At 38.4% G+C, this 25,016-nt stretch overlaps 1 protein-coding gene across 2 annotated transcripts in view; it reads left to right on the top strand.

Moving 5' to 3' along the window:
* Positions 1-25,016, top strand: part of PLD5 (phospholipase D family member 5) — a gene marked incomplete at its 5' end in the record, with an annotated part of 182,219 nt that overhangs the window by 101,260 nt on the left and 55,943 nt on the right. For both annotated transcript variants that reach the window (XM_081997126.1, XM_081997127.1), the window contains 2 exons: positions 12,304-12,472; positions 20,853-20,967. In XM_081997126.1, coding sequence (XP_081853252.1) covers positions 12,304-12,472; positions 20,853-20,967 — 284 coding nt within the window. The remainder of the gene's footprint in view (positions 1-12,303; positions 12,473-20,852; positions 20,968-25,016) is intronic.

Genomic DNA, 25,016 nt, shown 5'->3' with positions numbered 1-25,016 from the left:
GAAAAGTGTCATAAGAAGATTTTTCTTATGTCTGTTACACATTTCAGCAGTCATCTGGCTTTTAATTGGTCTGTTCCTTTAGTCTTGGTGTCTTTGAACTTCGCCATTTACAGCAGTCATGCAGAAGCAGGGAATAACAGAGGTCTGGTTTAGACGGTTTTCTGACTTAAATATGTGAATAACAGCTGACTGTAGAGCCTCCTAAAGATACATTTCCCCACAGACATCATTAGAATTAAGTTTGAACAAGAAAATATATGCTCTGAAGGCAGAAAAGAAACGTAAGTGATCCAAAAAGGCCCTTTCCTCAGACTGAGAATGGGAAAGCCCTTTAACAAATTTGTGAAGTTATAATGGATCTTAAATATGTCTTTTGGGCTTTCATGGGGCTATATATACCATTTGGGTTAACAGTTTGATTTTAGTCACTGCTAGGCAGTGGTCCAACTGTAATTTAACTACATTTTACATCTTTATACTGTTTAAGGGAAGCAATTCTTTAGGGAAACTGTAATAAAAGAAGACAGTATTCCTTAGAAATAGATGCAATACTATCTACATAAGGCAAGACGTAACCAGAAGTGCAAAGGAAGTATTTTGAAAGGCGTTGATAAGTATTAATCTGGAATACTATGTGTAACTGACCATCAATAATCAAGAATTGTTGAACTCATGCTGAGTAGGAGGAGGTTCCAGGAATGAAGAGTCTAATAAAAAAGACACTAAAGGCACTTGGCTGTGCAGGGTGAAAGCTCAGAAAGGAAATTATTGTCTTCCATAAAAATATCACAGGAGAGAGAAATTCCAGGATGGGATCTGTGTTACTGAGGATAAAGGATAGTGCAGCTAAAAGGATATCAAGTGAAGCAGGCTTCTGCCTACGAAAGCAACAAGATAAAAAAATATTCCAGTGACAAGTGGTGGTAAAACCCCTTCCATGTTCTAATATCTTTTCCTCATCTGGATAATTTAAGAATAAAAGGATATGAAACAATGCCTGAAGGAGCAAGGATGTGGACTTGATTACTCATGAAACCTTTTCCATTTGAGTTTGGAACTTCTGCTTAAGTTCCTACACATTGTCCATGGCTAACTGTGTTGCCATGTAAGCTGTCTGTAGGTAGAGTAACCATGTTTTTAAATCAATACATCTGTTTTTCTATTTACTGCAGCTAAAGGTAAGCTGTAGCAGACTTTCAAAAAATGCTCATTAGAAATAGTAGTTACAAGTCTTAGATGTTACTTCTGTGCTGCTTGTTATGGGGAAGCTACCAAGATATCCATAAACCCCTTAAAAAAAGACAAACTAAAACAAAAACACACACACACACAAAAGGCACCCAAAACAGTAAGCCAAATTAGATTTCCTTCATGCCTCTGGTGTAAAGAGTTTGAATGATGACAATTTAGGCAGCAGTACTTAGAAGTCTGTCCCTGAATATTGTATACTGTCAGTGGAGATTTTCAGAGGCCTATGATACTACTTCCTAATGAATTAGTTCCTAACAATTTACCAAAGATGGATCCCACTGTGTTTGACACTACTGTTAGAGTAAGAAGGAGTCCCACTCATGAAGGGCTTTCAGTCTACCTAGACAAATCGGGTACGGTGGAGGACAGGACAGAATGCGCAGAACTAGCATTTCTTCTCTTAAGAGCAAGTGGAAAGGAATGAACAGTTCCCAAGAATGAACAGTTCATTCAAAATGATGCATTTTGAGCACTTACTGCCAAAGTTTAAGTTTCATTGTATAAAAACATCATCATAATGAAGGGTAACTGTGAGAGAAATTCTCTTTGTTCCCTGTCACATAGTGCTCCACAATGAGCTGGAATGAATGTCTGAGCGTCTGGAAAAAAATGAGGGGGGTGGGGATCATGAGAAATAAAAGAAAGAAAGAACAAAGTTGTGGTAGTCATAGATAAGTTTGGCAGAGCAGATATGAGCTCTTGAAGTGCTGTTGTGACCCCAAATAAATTTCAGTTGTATGCAACTGTTGATAGGGCATCCTTCTTCATTGGTGTGTTTTTTTAATGAGATCACAATGCAGGCTGTTTTCCCTCCTTTGTCTTTAAACAGAACTGTGGAATCACAGTCTAAAAGGAAGTTATTCTGACACGTGATAAGGTGCTGAGAAGTTTTGTAGCATGACTTAGACATCATGAGGACAGAGTTCTGTCAGCCAAATTTTAGAACTTCTTGTCATGGCTCATTATACCCTAACAATAGCGTAATGGAAGTGTCTTAAAGAAAGCCCAAATATATAGGAGGAATAGATGGCAATTTCCATTCTTAGTCTGTGTCCATTAAATAGATTTCACACATATCCCCAAGGCTTATCTCTGTTGTGCATAGAGCCATGAGCAAACTGCAACGTTTGACCTCTGTATTCCTGTGCCTTCTTGTATGTGAAATTCAGCTACAGTGTACTCTGAAATGAATGATGATTAGTATCTAGAGATACTGTTGCTTTCTTTGGCATAAAAATGCCTCTGTTTCCTTTGAGAACAATTTTTGAGTATTTCAAACAAGTGATTGTTCAATGAAATAAGATTTACTTGAACCTAAAGAAATTTGTTTCTGATCAAAATAGAGGAATTATCCCGTTAAAGAAGGGTGCAAATCAAAGTTCTGACAGCAAGCAAAGAATTGCAAGGATCTAGAAATGTGCAGTATGATGCCTTTTCTATTGATTATCAATTTTGAAATGTCAGCTCTTATTGGAACATGGGGAGAGTCAGATGACCACTGTGACAATTTGGTTTTTCAATCTCTAGTGGCCTTATCAAAAAATCCAGGCACATTTTTGCATTACATTGAAGAGCAAATGTATTTAGGTTACTATGAAAGTTGTGGCACATTTCAGTTCTGATTACTGTTTAGACAACATAGGGGGCCTTCAAGAGCTGACACAGGCTGGATTTAGATACTGATGATCTGGTGCTCATCAGTTCATGCAAGGTTTCACCTGAAGTGAAATAAATAAGACACTTGAATATTTCCTAAAATTAAACTTCATTCTGTCTCTTGGAAACTCAAATGTAGGTGTCACCATTGCAGCCCTTCACTCTAGCAAATAATTCTTTCCTCGTGGAATAAGGCACTAATTGTCATGGATGAAGATGGGAAAGCTGGGACCATAAAGCATAAGATTTTCATTGGGATAGTGTATTGGTTTTCTGGTCAAACCAGGCTTAATTCAGTCTGTGGTTAATTTACTGTTAATTTCTGGTATTAAGTTGGGTTCTTTTCTCTTCATGGGACAAATTCATATACAAAATTGAAAATAGGAGTAGCACGAGACCTTTATGGTGTAGATTTTAATTTTATTATGTTTTTACACTTGTCTTTATTAAATCTATGTATGTTCATTTCTGGTTTGATGGCTTGGCTTGATACTGTATTTTTCCTTAGCTGGTGTTGATAAACTTCTTGTCCCAATCAGAAACCATGAGATATTTACAATTATGACTATAATTATTCCATAAAACAGGTATCTATTCTGACATACTAGGCTTTTGTCTGTTTGGTCTGTATGCATATAAATGGTTGCGGTTGCAGAAGGTATAAAAAGAGGAGAAATTGTTCCGAGAAATTAGGAATTGTGACTGTACTGGGCTTTATTGTAGGATTGTGAAGCAGAAAGTTACAGTAAAATGTTAACACTCAATGACTGCATTTAATTCTGGAAGAATTAGGTTTGTATGTCCTTTGCTGAATTGTCGAGAAATGCCAGATTGAAGTCTAGATGACCAAACTCCACATTTTATCTGTTCAGTGAATTAACAGTCAATTAAACTCAATTCAGTAAATTAAAGATTTCTTTGGTCCGCTGCATTCATACGATGTTAATTCTTCCTGGTAGAGAGAGATTTCAAGGTCTTTGCTGATGATACTCCTAGCGATTGCTAATTCTCAGCTTTATTTTGCTTACTTATGACTGGATTTTAATAATCAATTACATTAATTGTCTTTTGACCTAATTTTTAAAAACCTAAGTTATCTAGGTATTTTTCAACTGGTATGCTAATGTTGTGGTTCGGGCTTAATATAAGAGCTAGAATCCTAAAGCAAAGCACCTGAAGGAAGACCACGTGTTATTTTTATTCCGGAAGGATCTTCACACATATCTTTGTCTGTCCCCTTCAGTTGCATTCTGAATTTTTTTTCTTCTTTTATGAGGTGTTTGTTATTGAGTCTTAATGATTAAATAGTTTTATACAATGGAATCGGCAATCTTCATTTCAGCATCCAATTCATGGAGCAAGGGGCCGTTGATAAGGATTATTTTGGTATGAGCCTGGATATGTAATAGTGGAGGGAAAAGATCGGTATTGAGCAGGACTGACCCGCATAATTCAAGAAAATGCGTAAGTCTGCATCAAGCATATGAGAAGTCCTAAGACAATCAATAAGGCTACTTAAAGGCTCAATGCTAAGTTGCGGTTTATTTATATGTTTTTTTGAACTGAGGCAGATATCAGTCATGTCAGTACAAACAAATGAAGATCTTTAATGTTTACTATTTATTCTTTCTTGTGTTTTTCTTTCCTCCCCATGTCTGTACTCCTTTTTCATTTGATACTTTATATGACTGCTATCTTAGTTCCAGTATTAAAATGGTCATGGCAGGCTAGATTGAATTTCTGACTAAGGTTCAGACTTGCTTTGGCACAGGGGAAATACTGTCTCCAGTAGGTTGAAGTGACATTGTAAAACATCTGGTCAATTCTTTCCTTCTTTTGGCTGCAGTTCTGACTTTGAGCACTGAAAGTTGCATCTGAAATACAACAGCGTAAATTTTGTTTTATCACCTAAAATATATTTAATAAGAAATCATTCACAGGTTTAAACCTTAGATGACTTGTGTTTTTGTATAGCGGGTCCTTCTTTTGAAACTTATGTGTCTATGGTATGTCACAACACAAATACTGTGTTGCTCATCCCTTGTGGGAAGTTGAAACAGTAGGACTTTATTGTTGGTACGTTCTTTCTAAAGATGATGGTATGAGAGGGAGGGAATCTTCTTTTGTTACATAACAATCCATAGTGCAGTCCAAAGAGAAGAGGTATTCCTGGAGTTATTCTAGTTATTTATTCTATAGGACCTGAGAATTGAGTCTAATCTTCAACTGGTAAAACCTAATGTTATTCCACTGACATAACTGCTGGCTGAAATTCTTATTTTTTTATATTGTACCAACCAAGAACCTGGCATGTAAAATCTGCCAGGCTTGATGGATGCATTGTGCATGTCTGCACGTTACATTTGGCTTGTAGACATCGTGATGAGTGGGCACAAAAGCAATTCCGTGGGAATAGCAATAACAAAGTGATCTTCCAAGTTGATTATGGAAAATATAAAAAGGTTTAAGTGGTGAGGATTTAAAATATGTGTTGATATATAGTTAGCATACTTCAGCTGTTTCTGTGGACTGATGAGAAAAATTGAAAAGAGACTATGTGCAAAGAAGGGGCAGCCATAGAAGGGGAAAGTTGAAAGCGAGCTTCTAATTTTAGACATTAGCTGAAGTGCTTAAGGCTGAAGTTCAGTGAACACTTGAAGTTGGCAGGGCTGTTTATTCCCACACTTGTGACACAGCCACCTCCTGCAGCTGCTTTTTAAAAAGGATCAGGCTACTCACTTGGCTGAAGGGACCTGTGTCTTCTGAGTGCAGCCATAGACTGTATGCACAGAATTTAGGCCACCAGTTAGAAGACCTGTCAAACTGTTTTCAGTAGGTGCAGGACAGCTTAACTGGCTCTAGCTACATTCTACTTAACAAATTGGATGCCGAAATGAAGGTTGCTGATTCCATTGTATTAAGCTATTTAGTGTCATGAAAAGCTGGACATGAGCTGTCAATGTGCGCCTGCAGCCCAGAAGGCCAACTGTATCCTGGGCTGCATCAAAAGCAGCGTGGCCAGCAGGTCGAGGGAGGTGATTCTGCCCCTCTACTCTGCTCTGGTGAGACCCCACCTGGAGTCCTGCATCCAGCTCTGGAGCCCTCAGCACAGGAAAGACATGGACCTGTTGGAGAGGGTCTAGAGGAGGGTCACAAAAATGATCAGAGGGATGGAACAGCTCTCCTATGAGGACAGGCTGAGAGAGTTGGGGTTGTTCAGCCTGGAGAAGAGAAGGCTCCAGGAAGACCTTACCGTGGTCTTTCAGTGCTTAAAGGGGGCTCATAAGAAAGATGGGGACAGACTTTTTAGCAGGGCCTGTAGTGATAGGACAAAAGGGTAATGGTTTTAAACTAAAAAAGGGCAGAATTAGACCAGACATGAGGAAGAAATTTTTGACAATGAGGATGGTGAAACCCTGGCACAGGTTGCCCAGGGAGGTGATAGATGCCTCATCCCTGGAAACATTCAAGATCAGGTTGGACGGGGCTCTGAGCAACCTGATCTAGTTGAAGATGTCCCTGCTCATTGCAGGGGGGTTGGACTAGATGACCTTTAAAGGTCATCCCTTCTAACCCAAACTATTCTATGATTTATGAAATATCAACAAAGAGCTTTTGTAGTGTGCACATGTGCATGTACAAACACACATATGCATGCCTCACCAGTTGAGATTGTTAGTGGTGGAGGACTGTTAGAAAGCTTGTGACATTCTCAGTTAGATGCTAATAATCTAGGTGCTTTTGAGTACTTAGTCAGAGCTCACAGTCCATTTTAAGTTCAATCTTATCTGCTCACCGTTTTACTCTTAACCATTGTGTTCTTTCATGAATTTATTTCAGTGGGTCAAACATATTTCACTTAAAATTGAGATCAACAGCATAAGTATGTAATAGCTAGCAGATTTGGTAACATCATACTGGAAGAACTATATTTAATTAATTACAGAGTAAATATTACATGTAATGCACAGCTTAATTTTTCTTTACCATGTAATTATCCAAATACACTCCATACCTTTACGCGTTGGAGTCTGACCTCAAGTAGAATTGTAGGGCTTGATCTTCCAAATCCTTACCGTTGACTGTAAGGGGAATATCCAAATATATCAGTAAATTGTGCCATACTTTCCTTTTTTAGGACGCTGCTTCTCTGAAACCAGAAAAAAGAGTTTGTTCTGCATGTTTTTGAAATAGTAATTATACCCTGTCCTGAATGATATTTCTTAATTCCTTTCGGAAACAAGAGCTGGAGCTGTGGTTCTACTGAGGAGCTAAAGAAAAGATGGTCTTGGCCAGCATGACAGCTAACGAGTAGATCTGAGGGAGGAGAGTGGTCGGAGTGATATGATGTAGAAGAAATTGGAGGTCTTGAAGGTGATATGGTGAAAGTCTCAAAAGCACTGATCTGAGAAAGATGGTACATTTTGAATGGATATTAAGACTCGGGGTTTATAATAAAAGAGCAGCTGGAACTCTGTGAGGACGTGTAGTCCTTCAGGGGAGGGGTTGGTGCTTCCAGGGCTTCTGGATTAAGAAAGAGAAGAGGGGTCACAAGAGAGTATGTTTAACTAGGACCCTGATTTAGGGGTAGGACTCATGCACTTTTAGCAGTCCTTCCCCCCCGCCCCCGTCTCTCCCTTCCCCCCCCCGGTCTCTCCCGCCCCCCCCCCTCCCTCCCCCCCCCCGTCTCTCTCTCTTCCCCCCCGTCTCTTTTTTCATTTTTTCTTCTCCCTCCCCCCTCCTGTTTCCCTTTTTTCCTCTCCTTTGTTTGAAATATAGCAGCCTTATGACAAAGACAGCCTTTGCTCATCTTTCTTTTCTTTATCATCTCACACAAATCATTGCATTTTTTTCTTATCACATTTCTGCCCTTTAATGGTGAGTAAATTGAGATGCTGGAGAGACACTCAAGTGTATATGATCTGGATTTTCTTTAGTGTATGACTGGATTGAGACAAACTGGAGTGAATAATGTTCTACAGCTTATCTTTTTAATATGCTGAGAAGTTTGAACTATCAGAAGAACTTTCCTTTTATACTTGTGTAATTATTACAGCTAAAATTTTCAACAAACAGAGCTATAAATTTTTGCCAATAATTTGAAGTTTATTCCAGGGACAGACTTATGGGCTTTGCCTATTTTCTCTGCCCTAGCCCTCCTTCTACTCTAATAAACCCAGATGCTAAATTAAGAGTATTTTTATTTCCTTCAGAGTAAAAAATTGGTGTGAGGTCAGAAACAAACCTTCTCACTTTCTGATTAAACTGTCAAAGATGAAGAAGAATCTTTAGCCTGGGACAGAATTTGCTTGAAATTACTAACTGCAAGTCACGTAGCTGCTCTTAGAAGAGTCTTATTATTGAGGTCAAGGTCTAGTCTTTGGTAGGCATTAAATACCATTATACTGCTTACCACGTTTCTGTTAGCTTAGAGGAGCTTGAATCTCAGCTCTGCCCCTTGTCTGTCTCTATAACTTCACAGAAATCATATACCATTACTTTCCGGTTTCTCAGTCTGTGTGAGGTAGGTTTGAGAATATTCAGCTATACAGCTGAAGAGGCTAGCCTATGTTGGCATTAATCAGATTAAATACTTGGAGCACCAGGTAACTGGAGAAGGGAAGAGCATCTCATCCAACAAGTGTAAGGTTATCTGCTAATGATTTTGAGCATAGGAAAAGTCTGTTTTAATCACCATGTTACATCTGGTTTGCTTTGTTAATATGCCATTTTTGCCAAATAAATTATGTCATCATGTCTGATCTTCCTCGAGGTCTGTGAATCGCCTTCTCTCCTGGAAGTTTTTGTTATACTGTATTTTAAAAACCTCATTGTAGGTCACATTGGAACAAAAATGAGAGCTAAATTTAGCTTTCATTGATGGAATTGGGGCTTGCAAACTCAAACTTTTGCACAGAAGGTTTAACAAAACTCTTCTTGAGTAAGCACTGGAGCTTTGCTGTTGTGCCAGAGGAAAAGGGAATGTTATGAAGGCAAAATCGCTTAGTTTAGGAACTTGGTGGTTGACTTTTTTTAACTTCTGAGCTTGGTGTTGAGTTTCTGAGTGGGGAGGGGAATATATTTGGGGGTTTTGTCAGAATCAGTTCATTATTAAAGAGAAGTCTAAACTCTAAAAACAACATTTTAACTAGTGCCCTAGCTAGATGAAATGTCTTTGCTTTAAGAACACGAAGTATTATTTGGTTAAACAAGAGACTAGGAAATATATTAACAGATAATATCTGTTCTGAATAACAGTTTTGCTAGCTGGAATGCATTTGGCTTCTATTACATAATCAAACCCAAATTATAAAATGGCAGGAGCTGCATAGTCACATCCCTTACTTAGATCTCCTAGTGAAGAGCAAGTTCAGCCCAACAGTCAGGACAAACTCCCTTACCAGGAGGCACCTCATCCCTGACAAGGGCCCTTCTAAGAGGGAGGTGCATTTCATTATGCCCAGCAAATTTGCCTTGCTACTTTTTTTGAATAAGTAAATGGTTTAATCTGCAGAACAGCAGGAAGAGCCCAAATTTTTTTGCATATCTTGATGGTATCTGTACCCAAGTGTATCTTTAGAGCAAGATCCATATCCACAGTTCTTCCTGCATTACACTTTAAGGTACAGATTCCAGTGACTTCAGATACAGCATTTTCCCTTTCAGACCTAAATAACATGAAGTCAATTCATCAAAAATAAGCATGTATGTTTTCGGCTGGATGAGGGCCCTAATCTCAAATATAACATGATAAGCTTCTTCGATTTGTAGATATTGGAGCTATTCAAAACCTGACTGGACAATGTCCTGAGCAACCTGCTGTCACTGACACTGCTTTGACAAGGGAGGTTGAGCTACATGACCTCCACTACATGACCTCCAGATCATCTCAGCCCTTCTGTGACTCTGTGACAGTGTTACCTTTTTTGGCAGCTTTCAACTTGCCAACAACCAGAGATACGAAGAATGAAATTTAAGCTAATGCTTTCCAATGAGACAGCAGTTCAGTACAGCCCTTGGGAAATGCCATTACAAGCCACTGGAAGTGACCATGACAGATTCAATCCTATCAGTTATTTTGTGGGCGCCTGTATATTCATTTGCATAGGTTCAACCAGAAAATACTGTGTACATCAGGCAATATTCTAATGGTGAGAAATTTTGGTCACACCTAGTGTTAAGGGAGCGATATGCACTTTTAAATTCCACCTAAATCAGAACCATGTTTGATAGATCATTTTTTGAATAATCATTTGATATGAAGAATGTCTTTGGAGAATATTTTAAATAACTCTCTCCTGTATCTATGTGTGATTGCGTAGGGGATGAAAAAGGCCAGAAAAACATGGATTCGTTTCTCATCTTTGCCACTGGATTGTTGGGGGTAGGGGGTATGTCCTTGTAGAGATCACTTTATCTCCTGTGCTTCAATTTCTTGCTCTTTGAAGGTGGCCATCCTACAGCTCTCTACAAAACAGCTCTGGGAACACGGACATTGCAAAGAGTCCCAGTATGATTCGTCATGTTAACTATTGAATTTAACCAAGCTTTCAAGAGAGCTACCAAAAAGTTTTATTAAGTTCTGTAATGGGATTAGATGCAGTAGAAATAAGTCTAAAACCTTGAGTGTTAGAGTAAAATAGTTTGTTTTTAAAAGTATGGCATTGCTAATAGACTAATAAAGGCACTCAATTTTTAGGGCACTAGTTACATTGAAAAGTTTATAAACAAGCTAGGTAGAATAAAATATACTTCGAAGACATAAAAAAATCAAGTTGTGTTTTTAACCTTTTACAGTCAATTTACTGGTGTTACAACTCTGTTACTGTAACGCAGTTAAGCTGAATGTTAATCAGTAGAATAGTGTGTTCAAAGTAAGTTGTGGAGAATGTCATCAGTAATTGTAGGCTAATGATACGTATGTTGTTTGACAGATTTTAGGGAATAAGAGAACATACTTGAAAGTTTAATGAAAGGAGGAGCTGTGCCTGTTCTGGTTTTGAGGGGGGATTTTTGCCAGGCTAGGAGCGTAAAAATGTGATAATTACCACAGGTTTACTCCATCACAATTCTTGCTGGGTTTTCTTTACATCGTTAAAGAGTACTAATCTTCAGTTTTCAGTTAACTTCCCAAACATGCTTCATATTCTGAAATACCTGTAAAAGTTACCATGTGAGACTGTAGGATGAACTGAATTAATAGAAGATACTGAACTAATCTGTTTTTCTAACAGTCAAAAAGTGTACAATTCTTATTTACACTAGAGGTTTGTATTAATGATTTTCTTAAAAGTTTATGTTCGTACTGCTGGAGTTGCTAAGTAATAAGTTAATAAATACAGAAGCAGTCTGGAAATACTTGATGTACTTGGATACAACGAAAAGGAGTATTCTCCAACTCCCTAGTACAGCTTTCATAAATCTGGTTCGTATGATTCACAGTAAAAGTGGCAGATGTTGGGAACGTTTATAGAAGTGCCACTTGGATAAGTTGAAAATTTCATCTGTTTACTTAAAGACAGAATTGGGAAACTTGTTTGACTTGCATTTATTTTCTAAGATTCCTCTATTGAGTGTAGAGAGGAGCTTTCCCTGCTGCAATTCAAGGACATCTAGCAGTGAGGTGCTACACTGAATGAAACACATAATTTCCCTGAAGCAGAGGACCATATTTTGAACTCTATTTACTACAGTGTTTGTTTAGCTTCCTGGATCCATGTGAATGTATGTAGTGTAATTTGCAAGCATTTTGAATAATATAGACAATAAGGTCAAGGAACCTTTCAAAAAGAAGAGGAAATTAAAAGGGCATCATTCTTGATCACTGAATCCCAGTTAGAGCCTTACACAAGTAAACAAAAGCAGAAAAATTAGGTAGCTTAGAGCAGTTGGAAAGGGCGAATTGATATGTAGGGACTGCAGTGTAACAGAATGTCAGCTGTAAAAGCAGATGCAAGAGAATGCCACGGAATATACGTCTTGCTACGTTGCTTAGAGAGAAGAAATTAAATGCAAAGATGAGAGTAGCAAAGTAAGAAGAGATTGTTTCATTCTTCACATCCTCACCTTAATGGACCGATTCCCACTTACTATGTAATAAGTAAGCTTTTCCATGTTTAAGCTAATTTTGCAGAGCTTCAAAAGTTAATTGGCTTTGCTGCATTAACAGGAGGTCATTTCCATGTTTTTATTGTTTTGGGAAGCGCAGAGCATGACAGTCAGCAACTTCAGAGTGCGTTGCGGGGCGGCACGATGCTGAGAGCCTCTGGGAGCAGATGTTGAACCACAGGCCCAAAACCTGTCATTCTTTACAATTTGGAACTTTTTAATAAAGAAAAGTGTTAATAAAGAAAAGTGCTTTTGTTAAGTGGTTATTTTTATCTTATCTATTCTCAGGGTTGCTCTTGTGGAAAATATTCCTGAAGGGATCAACTATTCAGACAGTGCACCATCCCATTTGTCTCTTTTCCAAGGCTGGATGAATTTACTTAATATGGCTGAAAAGTCTGTTGACATAGTATCTTCCCAGTGGGACCTCAATCACAGTCATCCATCAGCATGCCAGGTATGTTATAGCCTAATAAAAGGGTGTGACTTTAACAATCTGTTCTTCTTGTTTCACTATTAATTTTTTAGAACTACACCCATTCCCTGTAGCTGACCTATTTGTTTGGGTAGTCTAAAAAAACGTTTTCTGATGGGGATTTTCCTGCCAATACAGTAGTTTTCTGAGAGTGCAGAAACTGCACTTCACTGCAGCTTGGACTAGATGACACATCCAACACATACTCATATCACTTCCATCTTAGGAAAGGATGTCATTGTGTAATCTTAAGAAACTTGCAAAATTGTACCTATATTAACACATCAATAATTTGGGAATATCCATAAATCTATATGCTTATTTTCTATTTGGTGCAACTGATAAAGTAAGAGAGCAAGCATGTGGATTAATTCTGCAGCCAAATAGATGGATAGAATTACACTTATAAAGAACAATGTAGTACCACATGATTTCTCACACCTTTTCAAAATGAATCTTGGGAAGAAGCAGTGTTCAAGACTTCTGCAATAAAGAGCAGAATGAAAAATTATAAATGACAGTGAATGGGACAGACATGCATTACAATGATGCTGTGCCAATGAAGACTTTATTCTTGAGAGCAATCTTCTTAGAAATGTGGTAAGGGCAGGTTTCCACTTAGTATCACATGTGAAACTAAGATATCAAAGAATTGATAGGCTTAGAGTATCTCCTCTTTTCCACCAAGTGGATTCTTTGCTGAAAGAAGCCACTCAGCTGACATGAAATGGGGTTAAAATGACAGCCAGGTAACTGTAAGGAATCAACTCCATTATACTACATCATAAACTCCTCACTTTCCTCTCTAGTTCTGTTGATGCTGTGCAGTAAAAAAATGCCTTTTGGTAGATGATAGACAAAGACTGGTATTCTGAGCAACTAAAGATAGTACTGCAAACAGCCTGTGTTTTCAAGTCATGAACTGGATTCTACTTCTTTTGAAAGAGGCTGTAGCCTAGGTGAACAGCATATATTAACTTTTCTTCAGCATAAATAGGCTGCATGTCCATTTAAGAGTGGAAACCTGAGGCGAGCAGGCAAACAGAAAATGTAGTGCAAACCCTTTTAGAATGCTTATGAATATTGGAATACGGTTTATGAATAAATTTATTATCAAAATATTGAGGTTTTTCACAATATAACTATGCAGCTAAGCTTTATTTAAATTTATTGCCTAAGAAACTTCAAACCCATGTACTGTCATTCAAGCAGATGAATTCAAGGAGATAGTGCCTTAGATGTTTTTAGGATGTGCATGAATTGGGATGTGCATGAATCTTTTAAAAATGTTTCATCTGAAAAAAATTCAACATGTCATTTTCTTCAAAACCAGCAGAGCCTAACAAATCCCAAGCAGAGGACAAAGATAGCAAACTGGAAATTGGGATTTCAGTAGTTAAGCTTCAAATCCATTCACTGTTCCACATTCTCATGAAAAGTAAAAACTGTAAGATATTGCCAAATGTCAGAGCAGGAAAAGGATGAAGAGACATGTAAGAAGTGGATTTACTCTTTCATCCTCAAATGCACTGTTAAAGCCAGAAAAATGAAAAATTTTTCATAATATTCTATTCTAGTTACCTATTTCTGCCTGCTAGTAGTCTTGTACTACAAACGTGAAAGGCAATTAATATTCCAGTCACTTCCTCATTTGTACAGCAGTGTGGGCTGAATAGTTGATAGATCTTTCTGTCAAGCTTGTCTATTCATCCTCAAACACTGTATTGTTATTGGCCAGTCTAATTGCTAAAGAAATTGCCAAGAGGCAGCGTTTTTTAGCAAATCGCGGCCCCAGAGAATGTACGCAAAGCTTAGTGTGTGAAAGGGAGGGGAGAAAACTTGTATCATTACATCTGCTTTCTCTACTTGTAAAATTGAAAGGGAAATTTCAGACAAGCTTCGATAATCCAGTAATTTTGCACCAAAATAGCAGAAGCATTATGAAAGACAAGGGTGTGAGAAGCAAAACTTCCAGGTAGTATGGTTCTCAGCAAGTTCTAGTTGTTCCTTAAATAATTCTTGTTTTATCAGAGAAAAAGGACATAGCCATTTTCCACAGGGACCCACATCCTGCTCTATAACTAGCAATTTCCATTTTATGAATATTCAAGTCATATTGCAGGGCAAGGTTCTCTACAAGAGCACTTCAACAGAAACAGATTTTTGGAGGAGGAGAGCTGAGTAGGCTAGATGGCTTTTTCTTAATCCGTTTACGTGGTTTAGCTCCGTTCTCTGTATGTGTGTTTATGTCGCTACATACATATGTGCATGCATATATATATGCACACATATGTCCAATACACATATTGAAGAAAAATACAGCAGAAAATTCTGCAATTTTATATATGCACATGCATACATATAGATGTGTACATATGTCCAGTATACATTTGGACAAAATGGACAATATGTATACATATGGATGATATGTATTATTGGGCATATATATAGTACGTGTGTATATAAAATTGCAGAATTTTCTGCTGTATTTTTCTTAATTTTTGTTTGTGGGTGTGTTACCTAGTGTCCTTGACAGTTGCCTGTCCACGTTTTGTTGCTATAAATCTAAATGAACAGTCATTGCTGACTGAGCTGTCCAGGTCACAAGTCTGTGCTCAGCCACCTGAGTTCACGAGTGGTGTTAAACTGGAGTCTTCAAATGCAACCACGGGGTGCTACGATGTTGTGTGTGCTTCCACAGCTCAGGTGGTCAAGCAAACAAATATTTGTTTGGCAAAATACTGAACAGGCGTTCTACACTTGCTTTTCGCATTCAGAAGAAAACGTGTTTTGGTGACTTAGTGATGTCATCTGTGTGCAAGATCATAGGGTAATTTTCATACAGAGGCTTTTTGATTTTTTTGCGGAACGTGAACGTGTGACTTCTGTGACAATCTGATGTTTAGAGATATAAAAGGACAATGGAAACAGAAGTTTTCAGGATAGCTTTTAATCCATTTGCAGTGAAGGGAGAGGTGAATACAAGATCATGCCAATTTCATTATTTTCACAATTCATTTTCTCTGTCTCATGTTGTGTTTAGAAACTTTAGTTTAGAGTGACCTTTTATAGTTCCAGCAAGTCCTTCCTCAAAAATTTCATTCTAAGCTTAACAAATAAGAGTAACGCCATCAGGGTTTATTGGTATTGCCACAGTTATGGCACAGAAATCGGCTACAATCAGCTGTAGAGATGGCAGTGTATTTTCTTTTCTGTAAGCACATTTTCGCACAAACATCTCTTCAGGTAGTGGCATTTCCCTCATGCGGCTAGTGCAGACTGAGGCATAGAAAAGAAATTTTACAAGAGTTTTTAAAGTGAAAGAATTTTTTTAACTCTGAAATTGACATTCCCTCCCTTTTCATGAGAGATTTTGCCAGAAGAATTTGAGGAGAGCATTTGAGTTTCTTTCATCTGCATTAAATGGCAGAAGTTAAATTTAGGGTTTCTTGACTTATTTGCTGTATTGGTTCCTGCCAGCATGCTATGATTTTTAGGGATGTTTTACAGATATACCCAAAGGCCTGATCATAGGACAACTTTTTAAAATATTAGCAGAATTATATAGAATAAATCCAGAAGAAAATTCTGCAAGTAACCAGTTTTATTTCTGTGGAAAGAAAAAGTTAAGCGTTGTCTAAACTGTAGGAATCTAAGTTACTGAAGAGCACAATAATTCAATTTTAGAGTACTTCAATAAATACACCATTTTTGTGTTCATATCTCCGCTATTTTATTTTTAATGAGGAACGCATGCTGATAAAGACAACAGCAGGCACAGGAAATCAACCAGGCTAGAATCAGTCTGCCTAGTGACTGCTAGGAAATTGCTTTAGGGGCAATTTCAGGGCCTTTTGGTAACGATAACTTTTTTTTTTTAAATTCACCAGGTGGCTGTGGCAGGTACAGTTGGGATTGATGTTTCAGATGCATGGTAGATTAAAGCTACCATGAGAATGTCAGTTTATTCATGCAATATATACTTTTTACATCCTACTTTGTCGCTTTCGGTAGGTTTTTTTGAAACAGCCCAGTGAGCATGTTTTATCAGGATAGGCAGATTTCTAGTGGTATTGTTGGTTAAAATGCAGATACGGTGTAAGGTAGCGTACTGCAGTTTCACAGCACTTGGCTGCTCTTATTTCTCACTCCTCACGAGCCGAGTATATAGGAATGGTTCTGATCGCTGTCGGGTAGTCGCGCAGCAGCCTGGTATTGTCTCGCAACGGGAGTGTGGTCTGAATGACAGGATGAGGGTTTGTATTCAACAGAAGCATTTCAAATGTGCTGACAGCAGTGACAAAACTCTTCAGACCTTCTGTCCTGTCTTTTTCCTTCCAATAGAAGAAAACAGTAAAATTGCAAGTAAACATGTCAGAAAGTATAGAAACTGAGTTTCAAATTAGTATTAATGGGGAAGAAGGCCAGGTTCTTTAACAATGAAGGAAGACTTTCTAGTACTTTGCCTTACTATAGTATGTACAGATTTTTAAAAACACGTTGTGAATTTTTCATAGTTGTTCAGAGTGTCTAGGCTGAGCCTTGGTGAGCATATGAATGCCTGCTGAGGGATGATGCAGCAAGAGATGAGATGGGGGGAATTCTTTCCAATTCTGGCACTGGGTGGTGGTTTTTGCATACCAGTATAAACACACATATTTGTGGTGAGTGCACTCCTAGTCTTAACCATCACTACTTAAAGATGCTTTAAATGTTTTATCAATTTGAGGTTTCACCATAATTGGACAAAAAGGGTATTATAAATGCACAGCTTGTGGTGTCCCTCATGGGAAAATAGATGTATTTTCAGAGAAGATGTCTTCATTATAATGCAGGGCTGCACTCCAAGTGATCCATTCACCCATAGGATGGGCCGTTCAACTGGCAGCATGGCCTGTAAGAGACAGCCAGGTGGTCCATCAAGGATCCTGTCTTGGTCATATCAGGGCATACTAAGATCAGGTAAAACTCATGGAATGCTGCCATGTTCTTTTTTGTCCAAACTAAAATTAATACAGAAAGTCCAGGCTTGTTTCTCAAAGTTTTTGTAAATTATACGTAAATAAAATCTTGGGCAGGTAGAAGTGGCGATAATGTCCAAAAATAATTACCTTGGGGAGGAAAAAAAAGTAAAGAACCATCCCCAAAACAAATTACAGAATCACAGAATGGTAGGGGTTGGAACGGACTTCTGAAGATCATCTGGTCCAACCCCCCTGCCAAAGCAGGACCACCTAGGGCAGGCTGCACAGAAAATGCATTCAGTTGGGTTTTGAACGTCTCCAGCGAAGGAGACTCCACAACCTCTCTGGGCAGCCTGTTCCAGTGCTCCACCACCCCCACAGTAAAGAAGTTTTTCCTCATGTTGAGGTGGAACTTCCTGGGCTGCAGTTTGTGCCCATTGCCTGTCGTCCTGTCAGTGGTACTACTGAAAAGAGACTGGCTCCATCCTCCTGACGGCCACCCTTCAGATATTTATAGACATCGATAAGGTCCCCTCTCAGCCTTCTCTTCTCCAGACTAAACAGCCCCAGTTCTCTCAGCCTTTCCTCGTACAAGAGATGTTCCAGTCCCTTAATCATCTTCGTAGCCCTCCATTGGACTCTCTCCAGAAGTTCCCTGTCTCTCTTGAACTGGGGAGCCCGGAACTGGACACAATACTCTCCAGATGAGGCCTCACCAGTGCTGAGTAAAGGGGGAGGATAACCCCTCTCAACCTGCTGGTCACACTCTTCTTAATGCACCCCAGGATACCATTGGCCCTCTTGGCCACCAGGGCACATTGCTGTCCCATGGATAACTTATTGTCTACCAGGACTTCAAGGTCCTTCTCCATGGAGCTGCTTTCCAGCAGGTCAACTCCTAAGCTGTACTGGTGCATGGGGTTATTCCTCCTCAGGTGCAGAACTCCACACTTGTCCTTGTTAAATTTCATGATGTTAACCTTCTAAGCATTTCTTTAGTAGAACAGTTAATGCATTAATTCATATTGATAGTGCAAATCACTTTCCATCAAATTTATGAATGCTTTTTTCATGTTTATTTTCATATGCTACAGCTTTCTACTATGTTTCTAGTCAAAATCAGTTTTTGCAGATAACCTAAACCCTCTGTTTGTCTTTCTGCCTAGTAAAATAAATCAACACATAGAAACTGAAATTCAGAAAGGTTCTACATATATATATATAAATAAAAAGATATTTACTTAATTTATGTCATGCAAGGCTTTTAGTCCTTAATTCTCCCTGCTTGCTTTTTGCAGAGGTAAAACTAATGAAGCTCAGAACTGTTAGTGTGTCCAGTTGGTGAACCCAGATGTGAGGCCAGCAGGTGCCTGAGCTCTGGGGTGTCAGGTGCCTGTCAGCCCAGGGGAGCTGGAGGATGGGGCAAGGCATGGGCTGGGAACTCAGCAGACAGTAGCACAGTGATTGCGGGTCCTAGGCTCAGCTGGAGTCCAGCAGTGCCAGTCTGCAGTACCTCTCTTCTCCTTTAAAAAAAAAACAAAAAAACCGAAAAAAACCACACAACCAAAAACACAACACAACCACTGATGGGGGTATTAAGGATCCTTTTAGCTTCGTGATGAATGTGAAAGACACTCCTTGGCTTGCACAGCAACTCAGTGAGGGCTTCGAGGTGTGTGAGTTAAATCATGGGTGTTATTTCTTACATATGGGACCATCTAGTCACCTTGAGAAATGCTGAATCTGAGTATCAGCAGCATTTGCAGCTTCATGCAAAGCATACTTTTGTTCTCCCATTGTTAGCTATTGCTTAATGCTTTTATTATGGCAGTATCTTATTGACTACTAAGTTCTGTGAGCCCCAGGATGAGCAGGGAGCCACGCTGTGGATTTGAGCAACCAGGCATATATTACAAAAATAAAACATAAACAGTAGTTCTGGGTTTTCACTGCAGCCTTTGGCTGCTCTGTAATTTTGAGAAAGCTATTTTTTATGAGGGTGGGTATTTATTTTGCTACATATATTCAAAATAAGTGAATATTAAAAAATAGGTCTGTACTGTAGACAGGGTGAAGAGCTACTTTATGTGACTGCTTAAGTCCCAGCAAGGCTCAAAATGTCAATCTGTGCAGGCAATCACAGGGCAAAGGGTGGCTCTCCACTGTCTGCTGCATCTGAGCGTGGTATGAGAGGAAGGCTTCCGTCTATGTTTTGATAGTCCATGCTATGTCAGATTGCATCATCCCAAACTGCTTTTGCACTAGCTGTTTTTGTAGAATAGAAAGATCCCTTAAAGATTTTCAGAGTAACAGTTTGTACAGAGACTTGTCTAACGTGGTTCTGTGGAAGGCTTTATCATCTACCTGTTTGTCTGAAAGTTAATACGAGTGTTGCTTTTTTATTTTAGCTTTACCTTGGGGCCAGCATTACATTATGGGGCTCTAAAGTGAGCTGTGTAGGTGGGGTAGGCACTTTGTTAGCTGATTAAACCCAAAGTTTTTGTGCATTTCACTACTAAATGTAACTGGTGTCTGCTATAGTAAGCCAGAATGGCAGTAAGGAAACAAGCTCAAACTATGGTTGTAGTACTGTACACAGTAGTGTACATTGGATATTTTGTTCTTGACATTGTATAGTTAGATGCTTCTAACTAAGAATTTTTCTTTAAGTTAAAATATTGAATCTAAAAATATTTACTATGCAATTGGAAGGTCTACTTTTTCTTTGTTTCTTCGATGTGGAAAAATGTGGTGATTTAAAATTTTATTTTTCATGTGAAACAAATATGTTGATTTCTGCTTTAAAAATATGTAGTTCAGTATAAGATTCCCTTTTTTTATTCTGTGTTAGAAATAGGGCTTAAATAGTAAAGTTACAACAGTGTAAAAAGGAATAGCATTATTGTTTTCCTTCCTACTATAGCTCATCTTAAAGATGAGCATGTGGCCCTTGAAAATGTATTGTACTATGGTTAGAACCACTTACAAAAAATTATTCAATACAGAATAAGTGTAATTAACTCTTGTTCTTGCACTTTTTATAATTATTTAACAGAATGTAATTATTTAGGAGAAAGTTAATGTAAAAATATGTCCATGTAGCATAAAAAACCTGCACACTTCATTCTCTGCATGTCACCTGTCATCAATAGTATTGGACAGCCTGGAAAAAGGAAGAAGCAAGTTTGACCTTCAAAACAGTATGCTTCCAAGAAAAAGATGAGTTGCTAACCTTTAGCATGGATTTAAGTATATCTAGGAACATATTTACTCGGCAGTTGTGCAATATGTTTTTAATTTGTTTACTTTTTAATTTATTTGTGTCTTTAATTTGTTGATATGCTGTTTGAACAATTCTGTGTCTTACATCTTCTGTTTTCCTTTAATGTTCTTTCCAGGGTCAGCGTCTTTTGGAAAAATTACTTGAACTGGCATCCCGAAATATTGAGATAAAATTAGTGAGTGATATACTGCCCGTGGAATCAAAGGTATTAAACGACTTGAAAACAAAGGGTAAGGCCAAGGTCTTTATGTTGTTATGCCATTGACTGGTACGTAATGTTGCTTTTACTTAAAATGTAGACTCAGATGATGTATGAAATGCACACTATTGGTTTAAGCACTGTTACTGTGTAATCCTTCAGCTTTCTCTGGTTCGTAGTTATCAAAAATCTGAAACTTACTGTAATTGGAGTAGATGTTTGCAATTTGCAAGTGGTCAAAAAGGTGGTGCACTGATTAGATAGATGTTTAAACTCATTACAGCTATTCTAATGGCTTAGTGGGCGTGGTGGTGTTGCATTGATGGTTGGACTTGATGATCTTAAAGGTCTTTTCCAACCTTAATGATTCTGTGATTTTCTAAGGGTAGGCAACGTAACCCGAGAGACTGCTGTCATACGTTGTGTGACAAGATAGTTTCTTCTTTTCAGCAACAGCAAAATACATTAATAAAACAAGATGTGTATGGTACTGATGATTCTGAAGCACTGGAAAATAAACCATCAGTCAGATTTAGTCAACTGACAAGGTTTCCTGTGCTACGCGTATTTCTTACGTGCCTGCTTTCCTCATTGTTGGTTTGAGGCTTAAAATCCCCCCAAGAGGGATTACACACTGGCACTCCAAGACTAAACTTGCTTTATGTAAAACTGTGTGGGGAAAAAAAGAGAGTTTAAGAAAATCTGAAAGAAATTAGAATCTCTTAGGAGTTCTAAGTATGTCACACACACTTCTCCTGACTAATAATACACTAATTATCTCTATAATCTGATAAAAGTATAATTTTAAGGGTAGGATACACTTTTCAAAGGGCAAAAAGATCCTACATATTTTGATGGTGATCATTTTTGACACAGATTATATGGATCACAAAGGGAATTCTAAATAATTAATTAAGCAAAGCAGTTGCTAAGTGTAATGGCACCCTAATATAACAGGTCTGTTTATGGTAAAGAATAAAGAACACCCTTTTCCAACAAAAATCAATCTTTGTTTAAATTAAATTTAAAAATAAAAAATATGAAATAATAAAAAAAAAAAACTTGTAACCTCCTGACTAGGCAAGTAAAATTACTAATGCAAGTCTTGGTCCCTTAAAGAGAGATCATCTTTTGATCAAGACTGACGTGTTATTTAAATGTAGTAAATAAAGAGACTTGTCATTTCACAACACTGCTTATTCCAGGACTTTGATTATTTCTGTTATGCAACCAAAAGTGATATTGATCCTTTGGTAAGCAGTAAGAACACATCAGCTTTGTCAGATGTGTGTGAAGTAAGGTATTATCTTTTTCTGATGTGTTGAAAAAGAAACAGGTATTTTAATATCAATGTCAGTAAAACTGTCTTTGAAAAAGTGGTTTCTTTTCCCTGTGATACTAATGTACCAAGTTCCCACCAGTCAGAGGAGATGAGAGGTAGGGCCTCTGCATTTATATTGATGTACCTGGCAAATAGATATTTTATGTATACTTTATAGAGAATACCCAGTATCAAAATTATCCTCTTTCAAAAAGAGATGATCAAAATTTTTAGCCAGAAACAGGAGTGATATTTGTCATTAACACTTCCTTCAGTTTATGTGGGAATTAATCAGACCTCTGAGCTTTTTGAACAAGCAAACAACAATTTTATTAGCTTCAGTTTCCCTTATGCCTTATTCAGATTTCCGAGACATGACATTTTAGAGTATTCAGGTGAAGGGATCAATATATTTGAGTGCTCTGAGCTACAAAGAATCTGAGAAAGTCACTTTTATATAGTAATTCTTGTGAATTTTGCTGTCATCATCTTTGAACCCTATAATTGTAGATACCATTGTGCACTGTTGGCCTTTTTCAAAGATCAGTATTCTAACTTCTTGATTTTTCTCACTATGAATGGGTTTTTTCCTCATTCTGTGTTTTGGTTTGCTCATTTCTACAAATTCTGATACTTTTACTACTACTTTAACTGGTAGGCTAGCTTAAAAAAAAAAGAGACTAGTCTAATTACCATTAGTTCTATATTATTGATAACACAGTAAATGGAAAACGTATCTATATTAGCCTTTTTCCTGTCTGCTGGAGAAAAAAATTACTGTTACCTACTACCGTTGTCTTAGCTGAGGACAAACATATCATTAAGCTTTGCTACGCTATCCTGGAAGATCTGTCTACTGAAATCACTATTTTCTTTGCTCATGAGGCACTGGCCACCTGCATCCTCAGAAATCAGAATTGATCCTTGAAAGGGAACTGTGTATCATCATTTGGACACATATATTCATGAAGATAAATAATACTTTTTTTCCCTGCAACTGGTCAGATTTTTCTTTGAAAATATGCCATGCACCTTTTTAAGTAGAAATGTTCCTCTTGTGGGAAAGCAAGCAGTAAATATATCAATAGTTCAGCCAAGTCTTGAAGCTTCTCAAGATGGAGAACCAGAATACATTTGGCTGAAGAACTCCCACTTGCGGTGTCTGTCTGAATTAGGCAGGGGAGGGTCCAAGCACTGCTCTATGGTTCACCAGCTAATAAACTGAGCTGATCGCTTCTAAGCAGCAAATATGCTTGGGGCCTGAGCCATGGGCAGCAGCACGGAGAGAAAGCACGTACGTAGCCTGTGGGGCTCTGGGAATTTCATGCGTTCCTGAGCCTGCCTTTGCTTTGCTAGGTAAGCATAGGCTAGCCTCTTCTTTCCAAGGCAGATTGTATGAGAGAGTCAGTCTCCAGGGTGGCTGTCCTAGTAAATGTGACAGTTGCCCTTGCACAGACAAGGCAGAAGAGCCTCACCTTTCTTTTCAGCAAACTGTGTGATCAGAACCCTTGAGCTGTGCCCCTATGTTGTGTGGGCTGGTTCCTGGGGTCAGGATGAGGGATAATTCTAATATAGCCCCAGAGTGTACCTGTTGCTATACTGCCTGGGAACCTTTAACGATGCTGCAGTTCCTCAGCCCATGGTTATCTACCTCACGCTGCCCCCTTAAGTAGCCCAGGTAAAAGTCTTAGTCTCGACATAGTGGCATGGGTTTAGATGTGGTTCTTGAAGAGCTGTACTTGGTCATCCATGTTGCCTCATGCAGTGGTTTGGGGTTTTTTCTGCTAGGAATATGTTACAGCACTGCTGCATCTCAGCACAGATGTTGAGACTGCTTCTGCCAGCCAGATCATTCTAGCACATATTTCATTTTTCTAGGCAGGCATGCATGGAGCCCCCTTGCCTCTTCTCCCCATTTCTGAAGTACTGTAGAAAGCAGCTTTGATAGACCTTTTCCAACCCAGGGCTGCATCCTAGAGTCCTCCCTCCACATCCTTCCTCTGCAGCAGCCGTCCCTACTGATTTAACAGAGGAGAAAGTTGAAATCTGACTTCAGATTTGAGCTGATGGGGTAAGATAAAGCGTAACTTATGTGGACGGGAGAGCAAAACAGAGCTAATGTAGAGTTAAATAAAACTTGTGATTTACAGTTGCAATGTTAGTACAGATATCCGAGCTAGCTGCGGACCTGAAGGTTTGTCACCACTGTTAAGCCTTTTTTTTTGTCATGTCTTTGCTATCCTGACTCACCTGAGCTAGCTGTAAAACAGGGTGGCTTGATTACAATAGCAGTCCAGCAGCTGCAGTGTGAAACATGGATTGATTTACTGTGCTAGCACACAGCACACCTACAGCCGTGGTGGCAGGAGCCTCCGGGCGCTGAGATAATGTACATTTGCTCACAATTGCTGCACTGTGGGAGTGTTGTTTAGCCGCAAAATTAAGCATGCAGAAGTGAGGAAATACTAGTCCCAGAGCATATATTTATGATAGACTTTAATTACATTACCAGATTCTATATTTTGCACAGAATAACTAGCTAATACCTGATATAATCTTACCACATTAATTAGAAGTTTCTCCCTTGCATTGAGTGAGAATACGTCAAACATTTAATGCCTAAGGCAGATGATGCTCATTCAGGAGATATTATTTCTGCTGGTAATGGCTAGAGTCTTTTTTTATCTTCATATTTAATGTATGTCTTCAGGCTTTCTTTATTGCACATCTGCCAGATCCTGCACTGAATGCAGAATGAT

This window comes from Phaethon aethereus, assembly GCF_964289735.1.
Source record: "Phaethon aethereus genome assembly, chromosome: 3".
Taxonomy (NCBI): Eukaryota; Metazoa; Chordata; class Aves; order Phaethontiformes; family Phaethontidae; genus Phaethon; species Phaethon aethereus.
Note: the sequence above shows the minus strand (reverse complement) of the source record. Positions and strands in the feature narration are given on the sequence as shown.